General features: G+C 46.0%; 1 protein-coding gene across 1 annotated transcript; it reads right to left on the reverse strand.

The window, feature by feature from the left end:
- Positions 1 to 1,659: 1,659 nt before the first annotated feature.
- Positions 1,660 to 4,048, reverse strand: LOC124651527 (protein HIGH CHLOROPHYLL FLUORESCENCE PHENOTYPE 244, chloroplastic-like). The gene is made up of 7 exons (XM_047190606.1): positions 3,664 to 4,048; positions 3,454 to 3,552; positions 3,141 to 3,335; positions 2,775 to 2,867; positions 2,573 to 2,668; positions 2,173 to 2,313; positions 1,660 to 2,069 (listed from the first exon to the last, which is right to left on the reverse strand). The coding sequence occupies exons 1-7, from the start codon at positions 4,021 to 4,023 to the stop codon at positions 1,893 to 1,895; spliced, it is 1,161 nt and encodes a 386-aa protein (XP_047046562.1). The 5' UTR covers positions 4,024 to 4,048; the 3' UTR covers positions 1,660 to 1,892.
- Positions 4,049 to 24,240: the final 20,192 nt, after the last annotated feature.

Here is a 24,240-nt window from a genome sequence, read left to right on the forward strand (position 1 = left end):
ACTAGATCATATACCAATTCTGATGTTCTGTGATCTGCATCCACCTTTTAGAGGATTTGCTGATCATCATAACAATTTTCCAATGTATATACATGAGAGGAAATGTACAAATATATACTCCACTGAGAAACAAAAAAGGTTTCTTGCGCACTTTCCTGTGTCGACTATGTTGTTCATTCATGGTTTGATACAATAACCTAAGCTTGGGCAGTGCATTCAAAGGAGAAACAACACAATTTATTTAGAACATTCTTATAATTATTTTTTATTATAGTAATTTCATTGATTTGTCAAGTTGATTTCTAAAATCATTCTCTGGGATGACAGTGTTATTCAGATGCCATTTTTCATAGCAAACAAGCAAAAGATCCTAGAGCAGAGGATCTTGCTACCATAGCCAAAACATGCCAGCTCAATGGCAATTGGCAAGGTTGAGCGTGTAAGCTGCATGAGTTGAACATAAAAAACACCAACTGAATTAACAACTGTACAGGACTAGATAACACCTCATCACTAATAAGAGTAGGGTACCAATCCACAATAATATTCTCAAAGCATTAAGCATGTAACTATGTCAAGATCCAATGTCAGAGTGAACTAACCTGCTGGTTTTTGTAGGCAATTGTTCAAACATGATTACATGGTAATTAATCAGGATGATAAATAGTGCACTCAGAAAAAAAATCGACCTGTGTGGACATAACGATTGTTGCTTCCAGTACATGGAATATGCATGAAACCAACAATACCATTCGGTTAGAATTCTCCATGAAAAATGGCTTAGAGCATGCAATATAATAGGTTGTGATGCTGATTCTTGCTGCCAGTAATCACAACATAAGAGCATTATTCAGCAGTAGAAAATTAGACAGCACATGGATCATCTCAAGGTAGCAATACATGCCAAATGCTTGTAAGCGCGGAAGGCATGCAAAACATGCCAACGATGCCGCACAAGAAGCGATTGGAAACCAGATAAACACGATGTTGCATTGGAGCCTGTCAGCCTGGAGCAGTGAAGTCAAGTGTTCTTTGACTACCAAAGGCATAGCTCACCTATCTGGATCGACACACAAGTGCATATGAGTGTGCCCCCAATAATTAAGAAGCTTGGTTAGGAGTCATAGGAAAAAGGCATCAGCATGTAGTGGAGATAGGTGGTATTTGTCGCGGCAGAACAACACATGTATCAGAAAGGAGAAAGGTCCAACTTAAAACCACAGAGAAGCTACACTTTCAATTGGACTTTTGCTAAATCTGAACATGAATAAGTGAGGCAATTGGATTCTTGCTACAATAACTGGACCATGAAAAGTGAGGAACACACTTGAGGCTCCTCAATGCAGAAAAAATAAGTGTGTGCATCTGATACCTTCATTCAAGATTTTACCAGCCCCATTGTTATACGTATCTGGGACTCAGCCTCACACAAACTCTACGAGATCAAACAGCAAGATTAGTGTTTACCATTAGAAACTTGCTTCCTGTTCATAGATAGGCCTTCTCCAAAGGGCGAACATGATCAAACCTGTTTCTTTCATTCTTATGTAGTTGTTTCTGGTTTATTTGTCACCGCACATATTACAAACATTTACATTGCTGTATATTCTGAGCTAGTATTTTTGTTTGATTAGTCAATAGTCATTCTACAACTCATGGTTTGAGAACAATAGGAGTTTACTATGAACTCATGAAATTTAGGCTGCTTTGCACAATCTTCACATCAACCAAACTGTCCAGATTCTATAAACATCACCTAATAACATTATGCCTCCTTGCAAACACCACAATGAAAATATACAAGAAAGACTGTAGTCACTCATCTGTGTCTTGATGCACAGACCTGCATCAGAAATATGTCCATGGTTTCATGCTTCGTGGAATCCCTTTTTTCAAAAGTAAATGTCACTTTGCTTGGACTGTGCCTTGAGACCTTTCAATTTCTTTAATATGTTGGAGAAATAATCTTGCAAATATTTCTCTAAGGTGAGGATATCCTTTGCCTCCACCCCAAGAAGCTCGTATGTCTCATTCATTGGAGCTGAGAAAACAGTGTCACTGGAGAGCACCTGGATTATAAAATGTAAAAATTCTTGTAAGCTTTCAAAGGATTTGATATATGTGTTACTGTTACAGTATTACATGCACACTGCATAAGAGGCCTAGACGAACCTCTGAAAATGCGAGCCTGTCAGCCACATCATTTGTCCACTGGAAGAACCGTGTTAATTGACGAGTAAATCTCAACACTCCAACAGGGACAGTAGTTACATTGGCATCTTGCCCAGCCAGTCTCTCACATAATGTAATAACCTGAATAAGGCAAGACAAATAGAAGTTCAACAAAAATGTGCCAACTCTCATGAACCATCATGTGGTACATTCTCAAAAGCAAAATAAATGCCTGAATGATTATATTGGTACACTTCCTACGAAATAGGACGATGTACTAACTATTCATTAGTGACAAGCCAATACTAAATTGGTTCAGAAGACCTTTCCTTCATTAATGACAGGTCAATACCATTCATTAATGTACTTCATTTGCTAAAAAAGCATTAGTGTTAATTACCTCCTGAGTTGTCCAAGAACGTGGTCCAGCAAATGTTAGGAGTTTTTTGCTGGCCTTCTCATTGCGCAGAGCAACAAATGTCAGGCGAGCAACGTCCTATAGTTGCACAGAGAATAGGCGTCAACAGAAAGCTACTTTGGAGAGAGACTGGTACAAAGATATCCACAGTTTAGTTTTCCTATGGAGGAGGAGAAAAAAGAACCTGGGTATCCATGTACGCAATCCGAGTCGGAGCATCAGTTCCCCAAACTGACTTCTCTTCTAGTATAGGCACCGCATACTGCCCAATTAGGCCCTGCAACCAAATAGGCGTCAGAAATTCATTCCTAGAAACAACCAGCAAACATAACTAGACGAAGATGTATGATATGAACTTTCAAGTTTCAACTATATGTCATATCATTGCTTTTAACTTTTACTTGTTCAGTACTATCATGAATTATGAACAGCACACAGTTAGTTGAGCAAGAAACCGTAGTGCGTTCTGCAGTCTAACATATCAGCATCGCTAGGAAAATGAATTTCCTGGCTACAACAGAACCTCAGGAAAAGGAGCAAATCTACCTACCTGCATGAAACCACACAGCCGGATGATGGTGTAATCGAGACCGGTATCCTGGATAAACTTCTCGGTACAGTACTTGATCTCCATGAGGGGGACCTCGGGATGCTTGTCGCAGTTGTGGATGGAGTAGAACACGTACTTCTGGATCCCCATCGCCTTGGCGCACTGGATTAGAGCAACCTTTCCTTCCCAGTCTACCTAAACAGAGCAACTATCAGCACGCCCGAGCCTCAGGTCGTTTAATGACTCACAGGTGACAGTAGTAGCATTCTTCTCTGTATTTTTTTTTAGAGATTACAATATGCGGATGGCGTACCGTTCGAATGGGTTCTTCCGGCCGCCCCGTCGCGCAGTCAATCACCGTGTGGACGCCGACAAGCGTGGCGGGTATCGTCTCCGGCTTGCTGAGGTCGGCCTGATTGAACCAGTTACACGCAGAGACGATATGATGCATGAGACGGACATTCAGTGAAATCACGGAAGAGCTGGACGGGTGAAGTTGTGTGCGGCCGGAGTGCAAACCTACATTGACCACGGTGGCGCCCCAGTCCCGGAGGAAGTCGGCGGGGGCCGGGCGGGGCCTGACGAGGCACCTGACGTCGTAGCCCTCGTCCAGCGCCCGCCTGACCACCTGCCGCCCCAGGGTGCCCGTGGCGCCGACCACCAGCACGCTCGTCGGCCTGACGGGCGTGCCCTGCCCAATGCTGATCGGGGCCGCCGCCGCCTGCGCGTTGCAGGTCACCGCCAGGCTGCCCGACGAGACGGCGCGGGCCGGGTGGGTGAGCGGCCGCGCGCGGGCGATGGCCCAGGAGAGCGGGGCGCGGCGGCCCGGGGAGGCGAGCCGCGAGGGCAGCGCGGCGGCGGTAAGGCTGGTCGACGTCGCCATTTCTGCGCGCGCGGTGGTTTTGCCGTGGCAGTGGCGGAGGCGTGGTTTTGGAGGTGCGAGGAGTGGTGGAGAGGAGATGCGGAGCAGCCGATGCCCGTCGCGCCACGTCACCTCCCGTGATCCGTACCGGCCGTCTCACTTAGTCACTTCCCGTTTCTTTTCCCCGCCCACTTGTGAAACTTTTCATCCTTTGCTCTCTTGCAAATTCTACACGATTTTTCATTTTTCTCTAAAAAGAGGTTAAGATCCGGACGGGCGGATCCACGTACAAGCCAGGGGGGGCGATTGCCCCCACACAAATTTCAGTCCTCCTTATACCTGGCCCATAGTATATGGCGTTGCCCCCACTTAGCCCAAAATATTTGCCCCCCCTGCTTATTATTTTTGGCCCGCACAAAGAAAACAACAAGAACAGCCCATTAACTTGGCCTGGCTGCCTAGTGCCCTGGTCACGTTACGAGCCAGACGGAAAAACCTGGTTCAGTGTGCGATCAAGAAATAGAAGAAAAGGGGAACCAGCCTGACGGAAGTTTCGCGAAAGACAAAGCGACAGACGTTTCGACAGAAACGAAGCGACATACGTTTCGCCAGAAACGAAGCGACTCGCCGCCGCCCGCAGCCTGCCATCGCCCATCGCCTCCGGGCCTCCAGCAATCGCCGTCGCCGTCCACTGTGTGCGCCGGCCGCTCGACTGCGCAACTTCGAAGATCGCTGATTGCCTGATTCGACATCAAGGTAAGCCTGAAGCTCTTCCCCAATTTGGCAATTCCTCTTCTGAGTTTCTCTGTTCAGATTTCTTAGTGATTTTCTATTTCTAATTCGTTGTTAGTTGCTGTGATACTAACGCTCAATTGCATTCATTGAGCCTAGAAGTTTGACTGTTTAAGTATGTGAGATAGTGAGAGTAGAAGAAAATCTAGTATTCTAGTATATGAATTTTTTGACTACATTTTCAATTTTTCATGCATGACAAATTAATTTTGAAATCTGCAGAGAAGCTATGGAGAGGTTTTTTCCAAAATCTACAAGTGGCAATATGCCTGAAATTATTGATTTGAACAAGCTTCCTCGGGATCCATCTAAAAGGAAGAGAGTTACTGATTTCAATCCGAATCAGCATGAGGATATCAGGAGAAAATATTTGACCTGGGGCCTCATCAACCTCGTCCCTCCAAGTTTAAACTCAGAATGATTGGAAAGAGTAAACGGTATTTTAATCCTGATTGGTATAATATGCATGCCAATTGGTTAGAGTACAGTGAGGTAGAGGACAAGGCATATTGCTTGTGTTGCTATTTGTTTAGAGACAATATTAAAGGTAACAAATATGGCCATGATTCATTTGTAACAGAGGGCTTTGTCAATTGGAAGAAGGGACCAGAGAGATTTGGGAAACATGTGGGTGACCGTGATAGTTTCCACAACATGGCACTAAAAAAATGTGAAGATTTACTGAATATTGCTCAATCAATCCCAGAAGCCTTGCATAAACAAACTGAAATTGAGAAGAATGAGCATCTTATCAGATTGAATGCTGCAATTGATATGTCTAGATACTTGTTGCATCAAGGGCAACCGTTTCGTGGCCATGATGAGTCAGAAGACTCAACAAATAAAGGTAATTATCTTGAGTTGAAGGATTATACTATGATGCAAAATGATGTTGTAGCCAAGGCATTCAAAAATGCTCCACGAAATAATCAGTTGGTGTCTCCAACAATTCAAAAGGATATAACTGAATGCTTTGCAGAAGAAATTATGAGCAGTATTTTGAAGGACATTGACAATGACGTCTTCAGCTTATTGGTTGATGAGTGTCGTGATGTTTCTGACAAAGAACAAATGGCAGTGGTTCTACGCTATGTTGATAAATGTGGGGTGTCAAATGAGAGGTTTGTTGGTGTTGTTCATGTAGAGGAGACAACAGCAGCTTATCTCAAGTCTAAAATTGATTTTATGATTGCAAAGTTTGGTTTGAGTCTTCAACAAGTGAGAGGACAAGGTTATGATGGAGCAAGTAACATGGCGGGTGAGTTTAACGGCTTGCAGGCCAAGATTATGCGAGAGAACAGTTCAGCTTATTATGTACATTGTTTTGCTCATAAACTTAACTTGGTTGTTGTGTCTCTTGCAAAGAAGATAATTGATGTTGGTGAATTCTTTGATATGATATCACTATTGGTGACTGTGGCTGGATACTCTTGCAAGAGAAAGGATAAACTTAGAGAGTATCATCAGGAAGAAGTGAGGAAATCTATTTGCAGGGGAGAGATTTCTACAGGATCTGGATTAAACCAGGAGATTTCTCTCCAAAGGCCGGGGGATACTAGATGGAACTCTCACTATACAACTTTGTTGAGTTTGTCAAAGATGTTCCCTTCAGTGGTTAAAATACTAGAATACGTGGAGGAAGATGGAAAAGATCCATACAAGCAACGTCAAGCCAATGGTCTTCTGAAATATTTTCAAACATTTGATTCTGTATTCTTTCTACACATGATGATGATCATCTTAGTTTTGACAAATGGGCTGTCAAAAACGTTTCAAACAAAGGACATGGATATTGTAAATGCTATGTCAGATGTTGAATCTATTAAGCGGGAGCTAGGGAAGCTTAGATCTGAGCATGGTTGGAATTCTCTCTTGAAGAAGGTATGCCACTTTTGCAAGAAATATGACATTTCAGAGATGGACATGGAAAAAGACTATGTAAATCCAAAGAAGCCAAGGCAAAGTACCGGCATCAATAATGAGCATCATTATCGGGTTGATTGTTTCTTTGCTGTCATAGATTTGTTGCTCGAAGAATTAAATCGCAGATTCAATGAGGTAAATTCCGAGTTGCTTTGTTGCATGTCCGCTTTCAGCCCAAGTGATCAGTTTAGTCTTTATGATGATGAGAAGCTCATGAAGTTGGCCAAGTTTTATCCTAAAGACTTCAGTGACGATGATTTGGATCATCTTGAGCAGGAGCTTTGCCTTTACCTAGATAATGTACTCAATGATACAAGGTTTGCTAGCCTGGACACTATTAGTGATTTGGCAAAACTAATGGTGACTACAAGGAAGCATCTTTCTTATCCTTTGGTCTATCGCCTTCTGAAGTTAGTGTTAACTCTTCCTGTTGCCACGGCGACTGTCGAGAGGTGCTTCTCCGCTATGAAGCTTTTGAAGAGTGCTCTACGTAACAAAATGGGTGATGATTATATGAGCAATAGCCTTATTTGCTTTGTAGAGAAGGAGTTGTTGGATAACATTCCTAACGAGGTGATAGTTAAACGCTTCCATGCAACAAATCGCCGTGGGATCAAAAGAAAGGTGATGTTCTCAGGTTTTTATTATCTAGTGTCGGTATTAGTTCTTGCATTTTCTTTTGAGTTTGACATATTATGTTTTTTGCATTACAGGTTGGAAACTAGGAATTGTATTAAAAAGACATCAACCATGCGTCCATGCCTACCAGAAGACAAGTCAGTCTGAAGTGTTCCCTTTTCTAACTTAGAAACTACAGACTACTATCTTATGAAGAAATGCTTTATTTTATGAACTCGCCAAGTCGCCATGTCTTTTTGTGACAATATTATCTTATGAAGAAATGCTTTATTTTCGTCCTTATTCACTATGTTGTTGTGAGTTTTTTTTTGCCCCCCCTTATTTTTCATCCTGGATCCGCCCTTTGCATCGAAAAGATGCACATGATTTTTATTTAATTTTATTAGGAAAGACCTTTCAACAAAATACACAAAAATCTGAAGTTATCCCATGAGGTTCCTCTAGGCTGGCATGTCAGATCTCAGATACCAATGGTGGCCAATGATGGCCAATGTCACGTCAACTGGTCCAGAGTATGCCGGCCGCTATGGCTGGGGGTCTGGGGATCCCCGACTTGGCACACACCGCGATCAGTTTGAGGGTGCGCTAGATTTGGAGGATGCGTACAGACCACATGCGACCGTGGCGCGGGCTCGATATGCAGTTCCCGAAGGTGGAGCTTGATGTCTTCACGGCTTCCACCTCGATGGAGGTTGGCAATGGGGAATCTCCCCTCTTCTGGAAGGACAAATGGCTAAATGGCAGGTCTATCAAGGAGATGGCGTCGGAGGTTTACGCGTCGGTACCCAAACGTCGCAGGAAGGCGCGTACAGTCCGGGAAGCGTTGGTTGATCGTGCTTGGATTCCTGACATTGCTGGCGCGCCAAGTGCCCTCCCACTTTGGCGGTACGTGCAGCTATGGGGTATACTCTGGAACATGCAGCTGTCGATGGAGCATGATAGAATGTTTTGGCGCTGGACGACGGATGGCCGATACACTCCACGTTTGTAACATCCCAAATTTTAAAACAAAGAGAAAATGAATTTTCCTATTTCCAAAATTTAGAGCTAACAAAAAATTTATTTAATTTCCATGTGTTGCACAATATGGATGCATGATTGTATGACTTTGCCATGCCTTGTGATTGAATTACATCATCTCTAAACCCTAACCATGATCCTTTGAGATCAAAGAGAAGAAAAGAGGAAGAATAGAAAAATGCACACCACCTCACATATATGACATATAGCCATAATGGCAAAACTTGACCTATGCCACTATACTTTACCCAAATGGTTTGAAACCATCACTACACTTAACCTAACACACAAGGAACCCAAATTAGTGACCTTAGATCAAAGAAAAAGAAAATAAAATAAAAACATGAAACTCACATATGTGGGTATGTGGCCAAATTGCAAATTTGAACCTAAGCCCTACTCCTTTGTTGGAAATGATGAAAAACAATCCTAAACTCAAATAATACCTAAGAACACAACACCACACCTTTTGGGTTCAAAGAAAGTCAAAGAAAAAGAAATAGAAAAATCCAAATAATCACACACATGTGCTTATGGCCAATTTTGCAAAACCTTAACCTAGGCCAATTTGGCTTGTGCCATTGGTTGGAGAATGTTACTAAACACTTAAGAACACTTTTTGAATCAAAGAAACTCAAATCAAATCAATTTTGAAATCAAATTATGCTCACATAAGATAATGGTCAAATCTGCCAATTATCACATGACACCTACTTTGAGCCTTTTTATTAAGAGATTTGTAAACTAAACAACCCCAGTTCTTTGCACCTCATCCAAGACCACATCAAGGTGAACAACTTTGGTAAAACACACTCCTGCAAATTCTTGCCCAAATTCAAATTATGATCAAGCCAAGTGGCAACATTGAAACAAAAACAAGATCATACACAATTTGAAATTTTGCAAACCAATTCAATTTTGCACACCACCACCACCATTGTGCATCAAATATTATATGAATCAACTCCACCAAAAAAAATTGCAAAATTCAAAAATAAATTTCTTTCGGCCATTTGGTCGAGCACCTTGCAGGCAGGGAGTAGAATTCAGCCCATGCTAGAAAAATAGGTGGACTAAGTCCAACCCTGGCACCCCTCTGCTGCCCTGGACCCCTAGCACCTCCCTTGGCATCAGTGCCAGCCTCTGCACCCCTCCCACTTGACCTCCATGACCATGGCATGGCCATGCCGTGACAACCATGCCCACCCCGACCATCTCTCTCTCCACACGTCGCCAGCTCGCAGCACCATGTCTGGGAGGTCCCCCTCACTCTCCTGCGTCTGCTCGTCCACCCCCTTGACCGAGACGAGGCCAGCACGAGTGTCGTTGCCTAATCGACGGTACCTCGGAGGAGGGATCCTCACGAGGGGGAGAAGAAGTAGGGGCCATATGGCGGAGTGCACACGGGACGGTGGTACGCGATTTACCCAGCTTCGGAACACCCGCACGATGACAGGGCCTACCGCTCGCTTGTCCGGAATTATCCGGCGCTTTCGCGTTGTTACAATGAGTTGTGGTTGTGCCTCTAGGGCTCCGGGATCCGGCTTATAAAGGCGCACGGATCTAGGGTTTACATGGAGAGTCCTAGCCGGAATACAAGTTGCCTAACTACGGTACAATGTCTTGCCGTGTACGTCAAGGATCCGCCTTCCTCCAAATACGTGCTGGATCCGGATACTTCATGGGCCATCACGGATCCGGCCTCCTTCGTAGGTCGGTTGAGATCCGGCTTCCTGTTCCCGGGCTGGACTTCATCCTTCGGGATCTACAAGCAATCGGGCCGCCCGATGGGCCACATGCCTCATCACCAACTATGGGCCACCCGGGCTTGCCAGATCTAGGCCACGCCGTTGATATACCCCTAAAGTATACCCACAATAGTAGCCCCCGAAGTTCTCCGAGATTCATCATTCCTCTGACTTCATTAGTTTGGATCCGAAGAGAATCTCGAAGAGCTTCAAAACTTTTACTTGTTTCCGGGTTCATCTGCTCGGAAATCTTTTGTCTTCGGAATTGGTAACTCAACGGAGATTCCGCTTTCCCCGCGCACAACTTCCTTCTTTCCCGCGCTAAATTTTCGATGATGCGAATCTTTAGCCGGAAATTTCGGGAGTGCATGGTTAAGTTACCTCCACGTCGTTTTACCGCACTTGACCTAAGACACGTGTCATCCATCCGACGGTGCGACCGTTCCGTTTCCACCGTTGGATCCGAATCCCGAATCACCGCGCGTGGCCTATAAATACCCCACGGCTCGGTAATTCCTCATTCTTTCACCGCACCTCACCACTTCATCTTCCTCCTCGCGCCGCGCCGCCTGACATAGGCGTCCCCAATGGGCCTGCCGAAGATAGTACCCGGGGTTTACTGAAGGCCCACGACTCGAAGAATAAGAAGAATCGGAAGCCCAAGTTGATATTAAGGAAAGTTAGAATTGTATTAGGAGAGAACACTTGTAATATTACGGGAGGAGTTGGAAACCTTCCCGGACTCTGTAACTTGTACAATACGAATCCCTCGGCTCCACCTCCTATATAAGGGGGAGTCGAGGGACAAAGAAAGCATCGAATCATTGTCTCACAAACCCTAGTTTTTACATCATCGAGTACTTTTCGGCTGAAACCTTCGAGATCTACTTGACCTCTACATCCAACGAAACCCTAGTCTACTACTTGTAGGCATTGACAAGTTAATACCTTGTCAATTGGCGCCGTCTGTGGGATCTAGAGGCGACAAGGAGCTGATCTCGATGGCACATTCAAGATCGTCGACTTCATCAGTAGCAAGCAACATCATGGACAGAGGTAAACAGATCGAAGCCGGTCTCGTTGATTTTGTTCCTCACCCGCCCTCCCGTTTGGATGCATATGCGTATCTGGAGGAGCCCATGGAGATGACGTTTGGAAAGTTCCACTTCCGCGTCGAGAAAGAAGGAGCGTATCGTCTCGAAGTTCCGATCTCGTCGGGATTATCGGCGGTTGATCCTGACTTCTCAAGCTCAGCATCATCCATCGAGTCAGGCGACGAGGAGATTTCGTCGTCACGCTTCATCGGCACCAAGGCAAGCGAAAAACTCGCCAAGATCTTCAGCGACATGTCCTTCGAGTCATCTGCGGACTCCTATATAAGCGATGATTCGAGCGACACCGATAGCTTCGATTTCATCGACAAGTCCATCTCTATTGGAAAGGTCTTCACCAATCTCTATGATGGTGTCACCAAACCAAGCGAAGTTCATAACTCCAAATATCATCAGATCTACGCCATCGGAGAAGCAAGTCACGATTAAGAGGAAACATCAGAGGCTTTCGACGACTTGGGAAATCCATACGTCGATCCCTCTGACCTAAGGCGAGGTTTGGGCACTAAATATGTCGGGCCCACACCACGCGTGAGGATTCAACTTCCACAAGCAGCATGGGATAGAGCAGCAAAAGCTATAGATGGTTCTGAACCAATGGAGAGAACTGCTACGGTCGAAGAATTGCAGGCTTATCAATATAGGCTCGCCCGAGCTGGAAGAGAATTGGAAAAACAGACAGTTGCTTTGAACAGAAGAAAGGAGGCAGCTTCCGCGTCAAGCAGGCGACGAGTGGAATTAAGTCGACAATCAGGAACTTCGGGAGATAGTCACAGAGAAGCTCGGAGGAGAGCAAGATCTCGGCTGCAAAATATACCGGAGGCTGAAAGAGAGACTCTAATCCAAAACCTCGACATGTCCTTTATCTCAATCGACACGAGGGGGAATATTATCCCAAAAACACCGGAAGCACGGTACATGGCGACACAAGCTTTCATCTTAGCGTCCAGGCCACCTCCCGGAGATCCAAGAGAAGCGTTGTACAACATGGCCATGGCAGGATGTGGAGCCATGGGAGCAGCGTTCGCAGCCACACCTCCCGAAGGAACTGCAAGGCAAAATAGTCCGAGACCTACCGCAGCAGTGCAAGATCCACCGAGAGCGAGTGGAGCCAGAGACACAACAACTCAGGCTAGAGTTGATAGAGCGCGACAAGAAAGAAGGGAACATCGGCATTCACCAGAACTTGCTGAAGAGGATATGTGTGGACTCCCATGTTTCACACGACGGGTCCGAAAAACTCGAGTTCCATCAGGATTCAAGCTACCCGATAGTTTCAAGAAATTCGATGGCCTGCAAGACCCCAAGGATTGGCTAGTCGATTACCTCGAGACAGTAAAATTGATAGGAGGGACCAGAGCAACAGCCATGCAGAGCATCCAGATACATTTGAGCGGAGCCGCCAGATCGTGGATAAAAAAGCTTCCCCCAAGATCCATCGACAGCTGGGAGAGTTTTGAGGATGTGTTTATTAAGAATTTCCGGTCAACCTGCAAGAAACCTGCGACACTAGAGGAGTTGAGGTCATGTCGACAAAAGCATGATGAATCAATGAGGAAGTACATCCAAAGGTGGAACATCATCAAAAACTTGACAGAAAATATATCTGACGAGAGAGCGATAGATGCGTTTGTAGCAGGAGTTCGACGAGGAGACTTCGTGGAGGACTTGGGAAGAACAAACCCAAGGACAGTGTCAGCATTAATGGAAATAGCAAACAGATGGGCAGATGGTGAAGATGCGGTACATAACAAACGACATAGGTCCCCAGAGGAGGACCGCAGTCGAAATTTTCAAAATAGACGTCGATTTCCTCGACAATTCTCGAGTTACACGATGCACCTGGCCAAATATCGGCTGGATTTCGGGGAAACAATGGAGGAAACAATAGAGATGACTACCAAAGAAGTAATGCACAGCAAGGCGACAATAGAGATAACAGGCAAAATAGCGGGTCAAGGTTTCAGAGATCTTTCGTAACTCTCGAAGATATGATGAATGGGCCGTGCCAGATGCATTTTTATCTCAACAACAATGGGAAAAGGCAATCAGGACATCTGCAGAAAGACTGCCGCAATTTCCAAGCAATGTTGCGGGTCGCAGGGATGGCTAATGCTCAAGCAGCAAATAGAAACCCTCAAGGGCCCAGGAGTGAGATCCACTTGCCACCTCCTCCCGTGATCACGGACGAAAATCGACATCAGCTCAGAATAGCGGCAGCACCACAACCGCCTCCGTATGTTGATCCGAACAATAATGGTGCGGTCTCGATGATTCAAAAAGCTAGGCCATCTAATAGGGCTCAAAAGGTAATCTCGCAGCAAGTGTTTATGGCAGAGAAAATGCCTCCACCAACGGTTGAGTACCTAAATTGGTCAGGGCAAGACATTGGCTTCACAATAGCGGATCACCCGCAGCAAGTTCCTTGACCAGGGCAATCAGCACTTATCTTACCAGCAGTAATTGCAGGATTTGACGTATCTCGAGTGTTTATAGATGGCGGCAGCAGTTTAAACCTTATGTACGCAGATACGCTAAGGAAGATGAACACCTCCCTAGCAAATTTGAAACCAACCGACACACGTTTCCACGGCATCACACCAGAGAAGCCAAGTTACCCATTGGGGAGGATCAACCTTGACGTTCAGTTTGGGACCCGAGAAAACTACAAGATAGAAAGGTTGGAATTCAAAGTTGTAGATTTCTCGTCGCAGTATCACGCTTTGTTGGGACGACCAGCATATGCCAGGTTTATGGCGGTACCACATTACACGTACCTGCTTTGGAGGTTACCCGGACCTAAGGGACCAATCACAGTCAAAGGAAGCTTCGCGTTAGCCGATAAATGTGACAAAGATTTTCATCGACTATCAGAAACTTTCGGGATGCAAGCGAGTATGCAGCGTCAAGGCTCATGACTGATTATGATGTGCTGCCAGATGTAGGGAGGCCCAACAAGGAATCAACTTTCAATACCGCAAAAGATTCTAAGGAAGTGCAGATCCACCCGACAGATCCGAAGAAAACGACGTCCATCGCGACTAACATGGACCTCGCATAGGAAAGCGCGCTCATCGAGTTCCTCCGTGAGCACTGGAAGATCTTCGCATGGTGTCCAGCTGACATGCCAGGAGTACCCAGGGAACTTGCCGAGCACCACCTAAACTTGGATCCAATAGTGAGACCAATCAAACAACCTTTGCGGCGTTTTTCGGAACCAAACCGCAAAGCTATGCTGTCGGAGATTGATGGACTGAGAGAAGCTGGTTTCATCAAGGAGTTGCATACAGAGGCCACGTGGGTCGCAAACCGTGTTGGTCCCGAAGAAAAACACTAAAGTCCTTCGCATGTGTGTCGACTTTACGTGTCTCAACAAACATTGTCCAAAGGATCACTTTCCCCTCCCGAGGATCGATCAAATTATCGACTCCACGGCAGGATGCGAACGTCTTTCCTTCCTGGATGCTTATTCTGGTTATAACCAGATCAGATTGAAAGAAGAGGACGAGGTCAAAACAACGTTCATCACACCTTACGGCGTGTTTTGCTATAGAACAATGCCTTTTGGTCTGAAAAACGCGGGAGCAACATATCAGCGGATGATGCAGAAATGCCTAGCAACACAGATCGGGAAAAACATACAAGTGTACATTGATGATGTCGTCATAACATCAAAAAAGGGGGCAACACTAATCGAGGACTTGAAGGAAACTTTCGACAACCTCGACAAATTTTGTCTCAAGTTGAATCCGACGAAGTGTTCTTTCGGCGTCCTCACGAGGAGAACTTCTCGGGTTCCTAGTCTCAGCAAGAGGGATCAAAGCTAATCCCGAAAAAATCCAGGCTATCGTAACAATGAGGAAGCCAACAAAGTTGAAAGAAATACAACAGCTAACTAGGCGAGTCGCAGCTTTAAGAAGATTCGTCGCCAGGCTGGGAGAAAAGGCGTTACCGTTCTACGCCCTAATCAAACAAGGAGATAAATTCCAGTGGAACGAAGAGGCAGATCGAGCTTTCGAAGATCTCAAACGCGCAATCTCGACACCCCCAATATTGGTGGCGCCAAAAGAGAAGGAACCCCTCCTGCTATACATTGCGGCTACACCCCAAGTGGTCAGCACGGCGCTAGTTGTCGAAAGAGAAGAAGAAGGAAAACTCCATGGAGTGCAGAGGCCAGTGTATTTCATTAGTGAAGTATTATCGCCTTCAAAATAGAGGTACCCGTAGTACCAAAAACTAGCATATGGAGTATTCACAACCGCAAGAAAATTGCGGCACTATTTTTCGGCGCATCCGATAATAGTGGTCAATCAGGCGCCTTCATCCATTATACTCAACAATCCAGAAGCTACAGGCCGTGTCTCCCTTTGGGGAATAGAACTTTCTCCTCGGGACATCACATATGAAAAAAGAAAGGCAATAAAGTCGCAAATTTTACCAGACTTCATCGCAGAGTGGATGGAGTTGCAAAACACAGGACCTCCGGATTTATCGAGAACCTGGACTATGAACTTTGACGGGTCCAAAAGATTAGAAGGAGCTGGAGCAGGGGTGATACTCATATCACCTGAAGGCGACAAATTGAAATATGTCTTGCGGATGACGTTCCCAAACGCATCTAACAATGAGGCAGAATATGAAGCTCTTATACATGGGATGAAGATGGCGAAAGCTGCGGCGCAACTCGATTAAAAATATTTGGCGACTCACAATTGGTGGCTCAGCAAGTCATGAACCAATGTGATGCAGTCAATGATAGCATGGTGGCGTACAAGGAAATGTATAACGAGCTGGAGAAGCTGTTTGATGGATGCGAAGTAAACCACATCAGCAGATTGAGTAATGATGAAGCCGACGTTCTTGCAAACATCGGGTCACAGTGCCTCGCAATCCCGCCAGGCGTGTTCTGGGAGGAGATAACGAGAGAGATCCACAAAGCCGAAGAAATCAACAAAGAAGGAGAAGAACGAGAAACCCTCGGGGGCTGCGAAAGAAGCATTGGAAGAAGAAGAAGAAGAGGAACAGGGTCTAGTACTGATGGTGCAAATCCCATGGATGCAGGCGTACATATCATACATCCTAAGAAAAACAATACCCGACGATCCAGTTGAAGCAAGGCGAGTTATTAGACGATCCAAAGCTTTCACGGTGATCAAAGGGGAGTTGTACAAACGAAGTATTTCGGGTGTGTTACAAAGGTGCGTCACACCCGAAGAAGGAAGGATAATCTCGAAGGACGTGCACGAAGGAGTATGTGGTCATCATGCGAGCAGCCGAGCTATTGCAGCCAAAGTATTTCGGGCTGGCTTTTACCGGTTGACGACAATCGAGGACGCGAAGGAGATAGTGCGAACTTGTGACGCGTGTCAAAGATTTGCCGCAAAACCCCACTCTCCGGCAGCAGAACTCATGCCAATACCCTTATCTTGGCCTTTTGCTCAGTGGGGCCCTTATATGGTGGGAAAGTTACACAAGGCTTCGCCGGGAGGATACGAGTACATGTTGGTTGCTGTCGACAAATTCACCAAGTGGATAGAAGCAAAGCCGATAAATTCACCAGATGCAGCATCAGCAATAAAATTCGTGAAGGGCATCATTTTTCGATTTGGAGTACCTCACAGCATCGTCACAGACAATGGCAGCAACTTTACGTCGAAGGAGTTCAAGGCATACTGCGCAGAAGTGGGCATCAAATTGCACTTCGCGTCAGTTGGGCACCCGCAAACCAACGGTCAAGTCGAAAAAGCCAATGGTATTATCTGCAATGGTATTAAAAAGCGCCTGCTAGGACCGCTTGAAAAGGCTCGACACACCTGGCCAGAAGAATTGCCAAGTGTTTTGTGGAGTATTCGAACAACACCAAATACGGCGACACAAGAAACTCCGTTCTTTTTAGTCCACGGAGCTGAGGCAGTACTACCGATCGAAATAGAGCATGACTCCCCAAGAGTCACGAGTATGACGAAGAAACTTCAAGAAGAGCTTTGGAGGACGATGTGGATGCACTCGACGAAGCTCGGGATGAAGTACTCTCACGAGTCACCAAGTACCAGCAGGACTCGAAAAACTACCACAGTCGACGGTTGCGGCCAAGATCTTTCCAGGTCGGCGATTTGGTCTTACGGCTCAATCAGCAAAGTACTGAAAAGCTCGAGTCACCATGGCTGGGCCCTTACGTCGTTACAGAAGTAATTGAAGGAGGAGCGTACAGGATCAAGGACAAGAAGAAAGGGGTTCCCGAGAAAAACCCCTGGAACGTGGCGCAGCTCAGGCGTTTCTACGCCTAGAGCCAAAATATAGTCCTCCTTTGTAAAAATACAATGTACTGAAACGCCCGCGAGTTTTCAGACGCACTCTTTTCCTTTTTCGGGGCACCGAGTGGGGCCGAGAAAGGTTTTTAATGAGGCGGGCTCGCGGTGCTGCAATATAATAAAGATAGTGGAGATACATATCTTTCTCTTCGACATGCTCGGGGGCTTACACCTCGAAGTTACAATATAGATGAATTTAACTGACACAAATACTTCGCCTTGGTATCAAATACCTCGCCAGATAAAAAGAAGGAACAAAACAGCAATAAAAAAAAGAACCAAACACTCGGGGGCTAGTACCCGCAAATATAGTATAATTTGGTTGCTTTGGTTTAATACCTCGCATAGAAGGATTCACCACCGAAACACTCGGGGGCTTAAAGGAAGAGAAATATATACAACTTACAATGTACATACAGCAAAGATATAGTTCTTATCGACAAAATGCAAACTCAGTTGCGACCCAACAAGTCGTCAATGTTTACGCTGGCTTCTTCGGGAGCAGCACCCAAAAAACCGGCATAATGGCCGTCTGAAAAAAAGTCGGCGTCCATCTGAAGAAGGTCATCAATTATTTCCTCGGCTACTGGGGTGATCCGAGCATTGATTTTATCAACACCTCTTCGCCGTTGCCTCAGCTTAGTATGAACAGTCTCCACCACCTTTGTCATATCAAGTTTGGGGTGGTAGATTTGAAGCATAATAAGGGTAACCTTGGCACCAGCTATCAGTTGAGCTTTTACAAAGCCATGGATCTTCTGCACATCCTTAAATTTCTCCATCAGTTCAAGGAGAGATTTTGGTTGAACATTCCGAGGAAACATAGCATTGAAAATCTTGGATAAAGTGTTGGAACAAAACTCAAGAAATCCCCGAACTTGGCACGAGCGGTCTTGGAATCTTACAATTTGTCGGGTACACTCAGGGGTGGCCCAGAAGAGGACGCCATGATCAAGACCTAAGTTAATAAGCAAATTTGATCTTGTATCCACTCTCTAATCCTCGGCCTCAGCATCCAAAAAGGGACCTACTTGGTGACAGTACATCAGTTAAAGGCAGAAAACAGGCAAAGTACAAAAAGGGAGAGAAGGATTAGCCCAAGAAGTATACCCGCCATTTCGAGCTTGCCTCAATCATCAATTCAAGCAGGGTGTTTTCTCGAGAAGCAGCTTTCGCGGCTTCAGCTAGAGCGGCTTCTTTGGCAGCTATGGCATCTCGAGCCTGTTGAAGTGCAATTTTCTCCTTTTCGGATGATTTTCGTGATTGATCCATCGTCATAAGTGATTGTTTCTTCATGGACTGAAGTTGTTGGCGAAGTTCTTGCAAATCTTGCGGGGAGTGTTTACTCGAAGAACCTTCGACAAGGTCATCAGCGACAAGTGTTTTCTTCGAGAAGGAGGATGCAGGAAAAGTGTCGGCAGGATGAGGATTTGCGGAGTAGTTATCAAATATCAACTGGAAAAGAAAATTTCAGTATCAATGATCATGCAAAATAGAATTCCATTGATCTTCGGGACATTTACACAAATATTACAGGAGGAGTCTTCAAAAGAATTACTACGACAGTTGTCGCCAAAGCTACTGTGGCTACAACTTCAGAAGGAACAGGAAAATGAAAAACAGAAAAAGATAGGGCATTCTACTAGACCTCCGGCTTTGACGAGCTAGGGGCAGGAGTAGGCTTGAATCCAAGATAAGCAAGGATCTTCTTGGTGTTGGGCTTCGCAGCCTTAATCAGCGATCGCCACTTCGTGGTCTTCATCTCCTGTGTGTCGCCAACTTTGGTCCAGTCAATGTTTTGCTGGCTGTCAGCAACTAGGGCGACAGTGCTTTCAACAGCGACCTTCATATTTTCTTGGCGCAGCTTCAGTCCAAGATCTTCTGGCGGATTAAAGCACTTGGCAAGAGCAAGAAAAGTCGCGGGTTCCTCTTTTTTCGGGAAGAAGTAGGGGAAGAGCCGCGACAGTCCTTCCTTGGCCTGATCAATGCCTTCGCGTGCTTCTGTTCCGTGAAACTCAAGGAACGCAAGTGCGTCAAGAAGAGGATCATTGTCGGGATCTTCAAGTTCAAATTCTTGAGATGTCTTATCTGTCGAGACAGAAATTTATTGATCAACAAACAAGTAAAGAAAAGCAAGTCCAGAGAGTACAAAATGGTTCGGGTACTCACTGACAAAGCGACGGTTTTGCGACTTCAGGCGTTTAATAATCGCGTCTTCGCGAGCAGATTGTGCGGCTATATGCTCGCTCAGCGAAGTCTCGGAGTCGTAAAGCCTCTTCTTAAGTTCTTCGACACCGAGCGGCGTCGGCTTTGGCCTTGTCGGCCTCTGCCCTAGCCTTACTAGCATCCGATTCGGCCTTCTTACGAGCCTCCTCACTTTGCTCTAATTTTTGAGCAAGTGTGTTGGCACGCTCGTTGGCCTCCGCCGGTTTTACGCCAAGATAGTTAAATCTAGTTAAAATCACGACAAGAAAGGAGTGAGAAGGCAAGGGTAAAGAGAAGCAGAAAGACATTACCTTCAGCTTTGCTAGCATAGTCGCGATACCCAACAAATTGGGCACCGAAGCGGATGAATTCTTTAATCAAAGGCTGTTAAAAGAAAGAAAGAGAAAGAAAGCGTCGGTAGGGGAAAAAGTGCGATAGCACAAAATCAAAAGAAACAAACAGAGAAAACATCGACAGCATCAGAAAGCATTTAAGGACTTATGTCATCCAAAAGAGGAGTCGAGGAGCTACCCAATTGCAAGGTAGGCTCCGTGATTGTTTCAACCCTTGCCCTTTTTGGTGAAGGGACAAGAGGGCTTGCAGGAGGAGTAGGTGCGTCGGTGTTTTGTTCAGGAGGCGAAGACTCTTCTCCTTCAATTTGCACCTCTGAAACAACTAGAGTATGCGATGTACTCGTTCGAGCAGTCGCATCAATAGCTGGCATTTCTTCCTCGTCACCACTACGATTAAATGGCGACAATATAAGAAGCAAGATAGACAAAAATCTTCAAGTAGCAAAACAATAAGAAACAAAACGTGACTTACGAACTGACGAGGGCTTCCAGGTATGGATCGAAAGCTGCCTTTCGACGTGAAGGAGCAGCTTCTTCGGCTTTGGAAGTGCCGGAATCTTCAACATCAGTCCTTTTCCTTTTGTTCTTTGGAGAATCAGCAGGAGGAGGAGAGTGTGCCGAGGTGGTACCCTCGGATTCAGCTTCCTTTTCAGAAGATCCCGCAGATTTTCGAGAACCTGCGGGTTCACTATCAGGGGCAGGAGCATCTTGGTTGTCATCATCAACAACGGCTCGTTCTTCGACTTCCCCACCTTCTGGAAGGGGAGGGAGAGAGACAATATCTGGATGGTTCTGTACAAAGCAAAGGGGGGTGTAAATAAAGGAGTTATGCAAAGGATGACAAACAAAAATAGAGAGTCGACAAAAGTTACCTTGGGAAGCGCATTGGCGGCGCTGTATGGTTTTACTCGACAAGAAGATGGGACAGGATCTTTTTTGCTGAGGGAGGAAATTTTCCGGACAAGTTTTTCTAAGTCCTTGACCGGTAAATCCACCGACAGGCGGTCCACATCATTGTCGCCAGCATATTTCCAGAGGGGATTTTTGCGAGCCTGCAGAGGCTGCACTCTGATTCTAAGGAAATATGTCGTGATCTGGATACCCGACAGTTCTTTGCCGCGGGTGTTTTGCAGCTCGCGGATGCGGGTCATCAATGCCTCCGTCGCCATTTTTTCTTCGTCGGTAGCCTCTGCATCCCAGGAGCGGCGGCGGTAGATTTTCTCGGCACCATCAAAAGGAGGGATGTTGTCTTCAGCACACCCATGGTTCTCCTCGTGAATGTACAGCCATTTTTTGCGCCACCCTTGAACTGAGTCAGGGAATTTGACATCGAAGTAATCGACATCAGGGCGAACGCAGATAACAACGCCGCCTATGTTATAGGCGACATTGGGAGAGCCATTACGGCGGCAGAAAAAGATACGCTTCCACAACGCCCAGTTAGGCTAGACGCCGAGGAAGGATTCACAAAGAGTAATGAAGATGGAAATGTGGAGGATAGAGTTGGGTGTGAGGTGATGAAGCTGCAATCCATAAACAAAAATCAACCCCCGAAGAAAAGGATGAATGGGGGCAGAAAGGCCGCGGATGAGATGATCGACGAAACTAACCCGATACTCCATTGGAGGGGTTGGGTAGCTCTCTTCGCTGGGGAAGCACAGCGCCTTTGGCTTCTTGCTGATCCCCAGTTTCTTCAGGAGGTTGATGTCTTGGGTAGAGATTTTGGATCTCTCCCACTCAGCGCTCCCCAGATCTGCGGAAGCCATCATTGATTCCGGCGTGCTGTGCCTGGTCAGTCTGCGCGGTGGTATCAACAATGGCGCAGGAGTGCAGCTCGAGAGAAGTTGAGCTCAGGGAACTATGGGGCGCAAGAGGAGATTTTTGCAAGGGGAGAACAGGGGAGCGGCGCGAGCGAAAGTGCTGGAGGAAGAGGAAGGGGACCTTAAATAGAGGTGCGGCGAAGTGGCGTACCGTTGGATGGAAAAAGTGTGCGGCAGATGATGTACACGTGGAACAGGGGTAAAAAAGTAATTTCACCCTGGGGGAGTTACAGTACGTGCGCCAGGGAAAGCGGAGGACGTGTGTCCCCCACTTGCACGACGTGTCAACGTGGTAAAAATTTGGGCCCATGAGACAGAGGGAGAGAAGTTCTCGCGTTTTCCCGATACAGTAATCGTGGCTATCGTCAACAATGATGTCACCTTGACAAGGAAAAATTTCGGCTGCGAAGGTTTGTAAGAATGGCGACAGCAGAAGATTGTTGATTATTTCGAGAGCCTTTGATCAAATACAAGTTTTTGCCCAAATGCTCGGGGGCTACTTTGATAAAAATGAAAAGTTCGAGAAAGACAAAATAGAAATGATGTGAGCCTATGATCAAATACAAAATATTTGTTCATAGCCTCGGGGGCTACTCCCATCGGGAGCGCTGTTCGCGCACCCGAGAGATTTGAAAATTTCGGGAGAGAAAGAAAATATAGCGGCATAAAGTGTGGAGCCTACACCCAAGCACAAGTCCTTGGCTGTAGCCTCGGGGGCTACTCCCATCGGGAACGCTGTTCGCGTGCCCGATGAAATTATAAAAAAGAAAGATAGAAGGACAAGAGAGTATATTTCGAGTTAAAGTAACTCTACATATACTCCCATCGGGAGAGCAATATAAGTCATCCGTTGACTCAATAAAATGTGCCATTCCAATAGCCGAATAAGCACTCGACAATATATTCTCAGAACGCCAAAGTTGCGAACAATTTCTGAATGCCGCAAAACTTTGCGAAGGTAAGACCCCAGATCCGTTCGAGTGGCGTGGCGCCGTCTCGATGTCGGTTTGCTACTTCTATCCGTATCAACGGATACGAAGAAAAATCCTAACGGACGCGTTAGGTACCCGATAAATATGAGCGGGACTCGATAGAATGGTAAGACCTTAAGCGGCACCTGTCGAAGTTTACACCGGTATCCCGAGATCATGTCCGGGGACGTGATCTTGAAGTAGGTTTTTGCGGATTGCCACTAGAGCGGTTAACTAGTACACGATCCGTCGGATGAACTAGCCCCAACTACCATTATCCACTGTACAATATAGAAATTCATATGAAGAAATATAGAGAAGTTTAAAGTTGTCGAGTAAATATAAACGGTGGAGATTTTCCACTGACTCTACGATTCAAGCAAAATCTCGGGGGCTACGACATAGGCATCCCCAATGGGCCTGCCGAAGATAGTACCCGAGGTTTACTGAAGGCCCACGACTCGAAGAATAAGAAGAATCGGAAGCCCAAGTTGATATTAAGGAAAGTTAGAATTGTATTAGGAGAGAACACTTGTAATATTACGGGAGGAGTTGGAAACCTTCCCGGAATCTGTAACTTGTACAATACGAATCCCTCGGCTCCACCTCCTATATAAGGGGGAGTCGAGGGACAAAGAAAGCATCGAATCATTGTCTCACAAACCCTAGTTTTTACATCGTCGAGTACTTTTCGGCTGAAACCTTCGAGATCTACTTGCCCTCTACATCCAACGAAACCCTAGTCTACTACTTGTAGGCATTGACAAGTTAATACCTTGTCACCGCCCGATGGATCTCAACTCCGGCAAACCTTCCTCACGGGAGCTTCGCGTGCCGCCGTCCCAAGCCCCTCCTCAAACCAAGATTGCTACGGTTGTTCGGGAAATCGACTCCGCCGCTGATTCGTGGTCATCGGAGGCTCGAAACCTCTAGCTCGGCGATCTCCACCCCGCCAGAGCTTCGCCGGACCGCCGCGCCATTGACGGTACGTGCACCGGCCTCGTAGAAGAAGAAGTAGTCATAGTGTAGATTTTCCGGTTACTCAACTTAGCTCGCATGGGTGCAGCCGGAAGCATGCCTCATGGTTCTCCTCACTGCACTGGTAGTTCTCCGAGTAGCCCGGATCCCAGTGCCGTGGAACCAATTTGCCCGGAACCCATCGCGTATCTACCACCATATGTTTTCGACATTAGGCTTGCTCAACCATTCTCCGCCTCTTCCAGTACTTTACTAGGCCGGATCCCAACAGCTCAAGAACTCGAAGAAGAGCTACAAGGCCAAGCTAGAATGGCAGCCAAGGTACAGGAAGCGGAAAACAAGAGGGCCTCCAAGGCCCGGAGTCGT

Source organism: Lolium rigidum, chromosome 5 (assembly GCF_022539505.1).
Source record: "Lolium rigidum isolate FL_2022 chromosome 5, APGP_CSIRO_Lrig_0.1, whole genome shotgun sequence".
In the NCBI taxonomy this organism is placed as follows: domain Eukaryota; kingdom Viridiplantae; phylum Streptophyta; class Magnoliopsida; order Poales; family Poaceae; genus Lolium; species Lolium rigidum.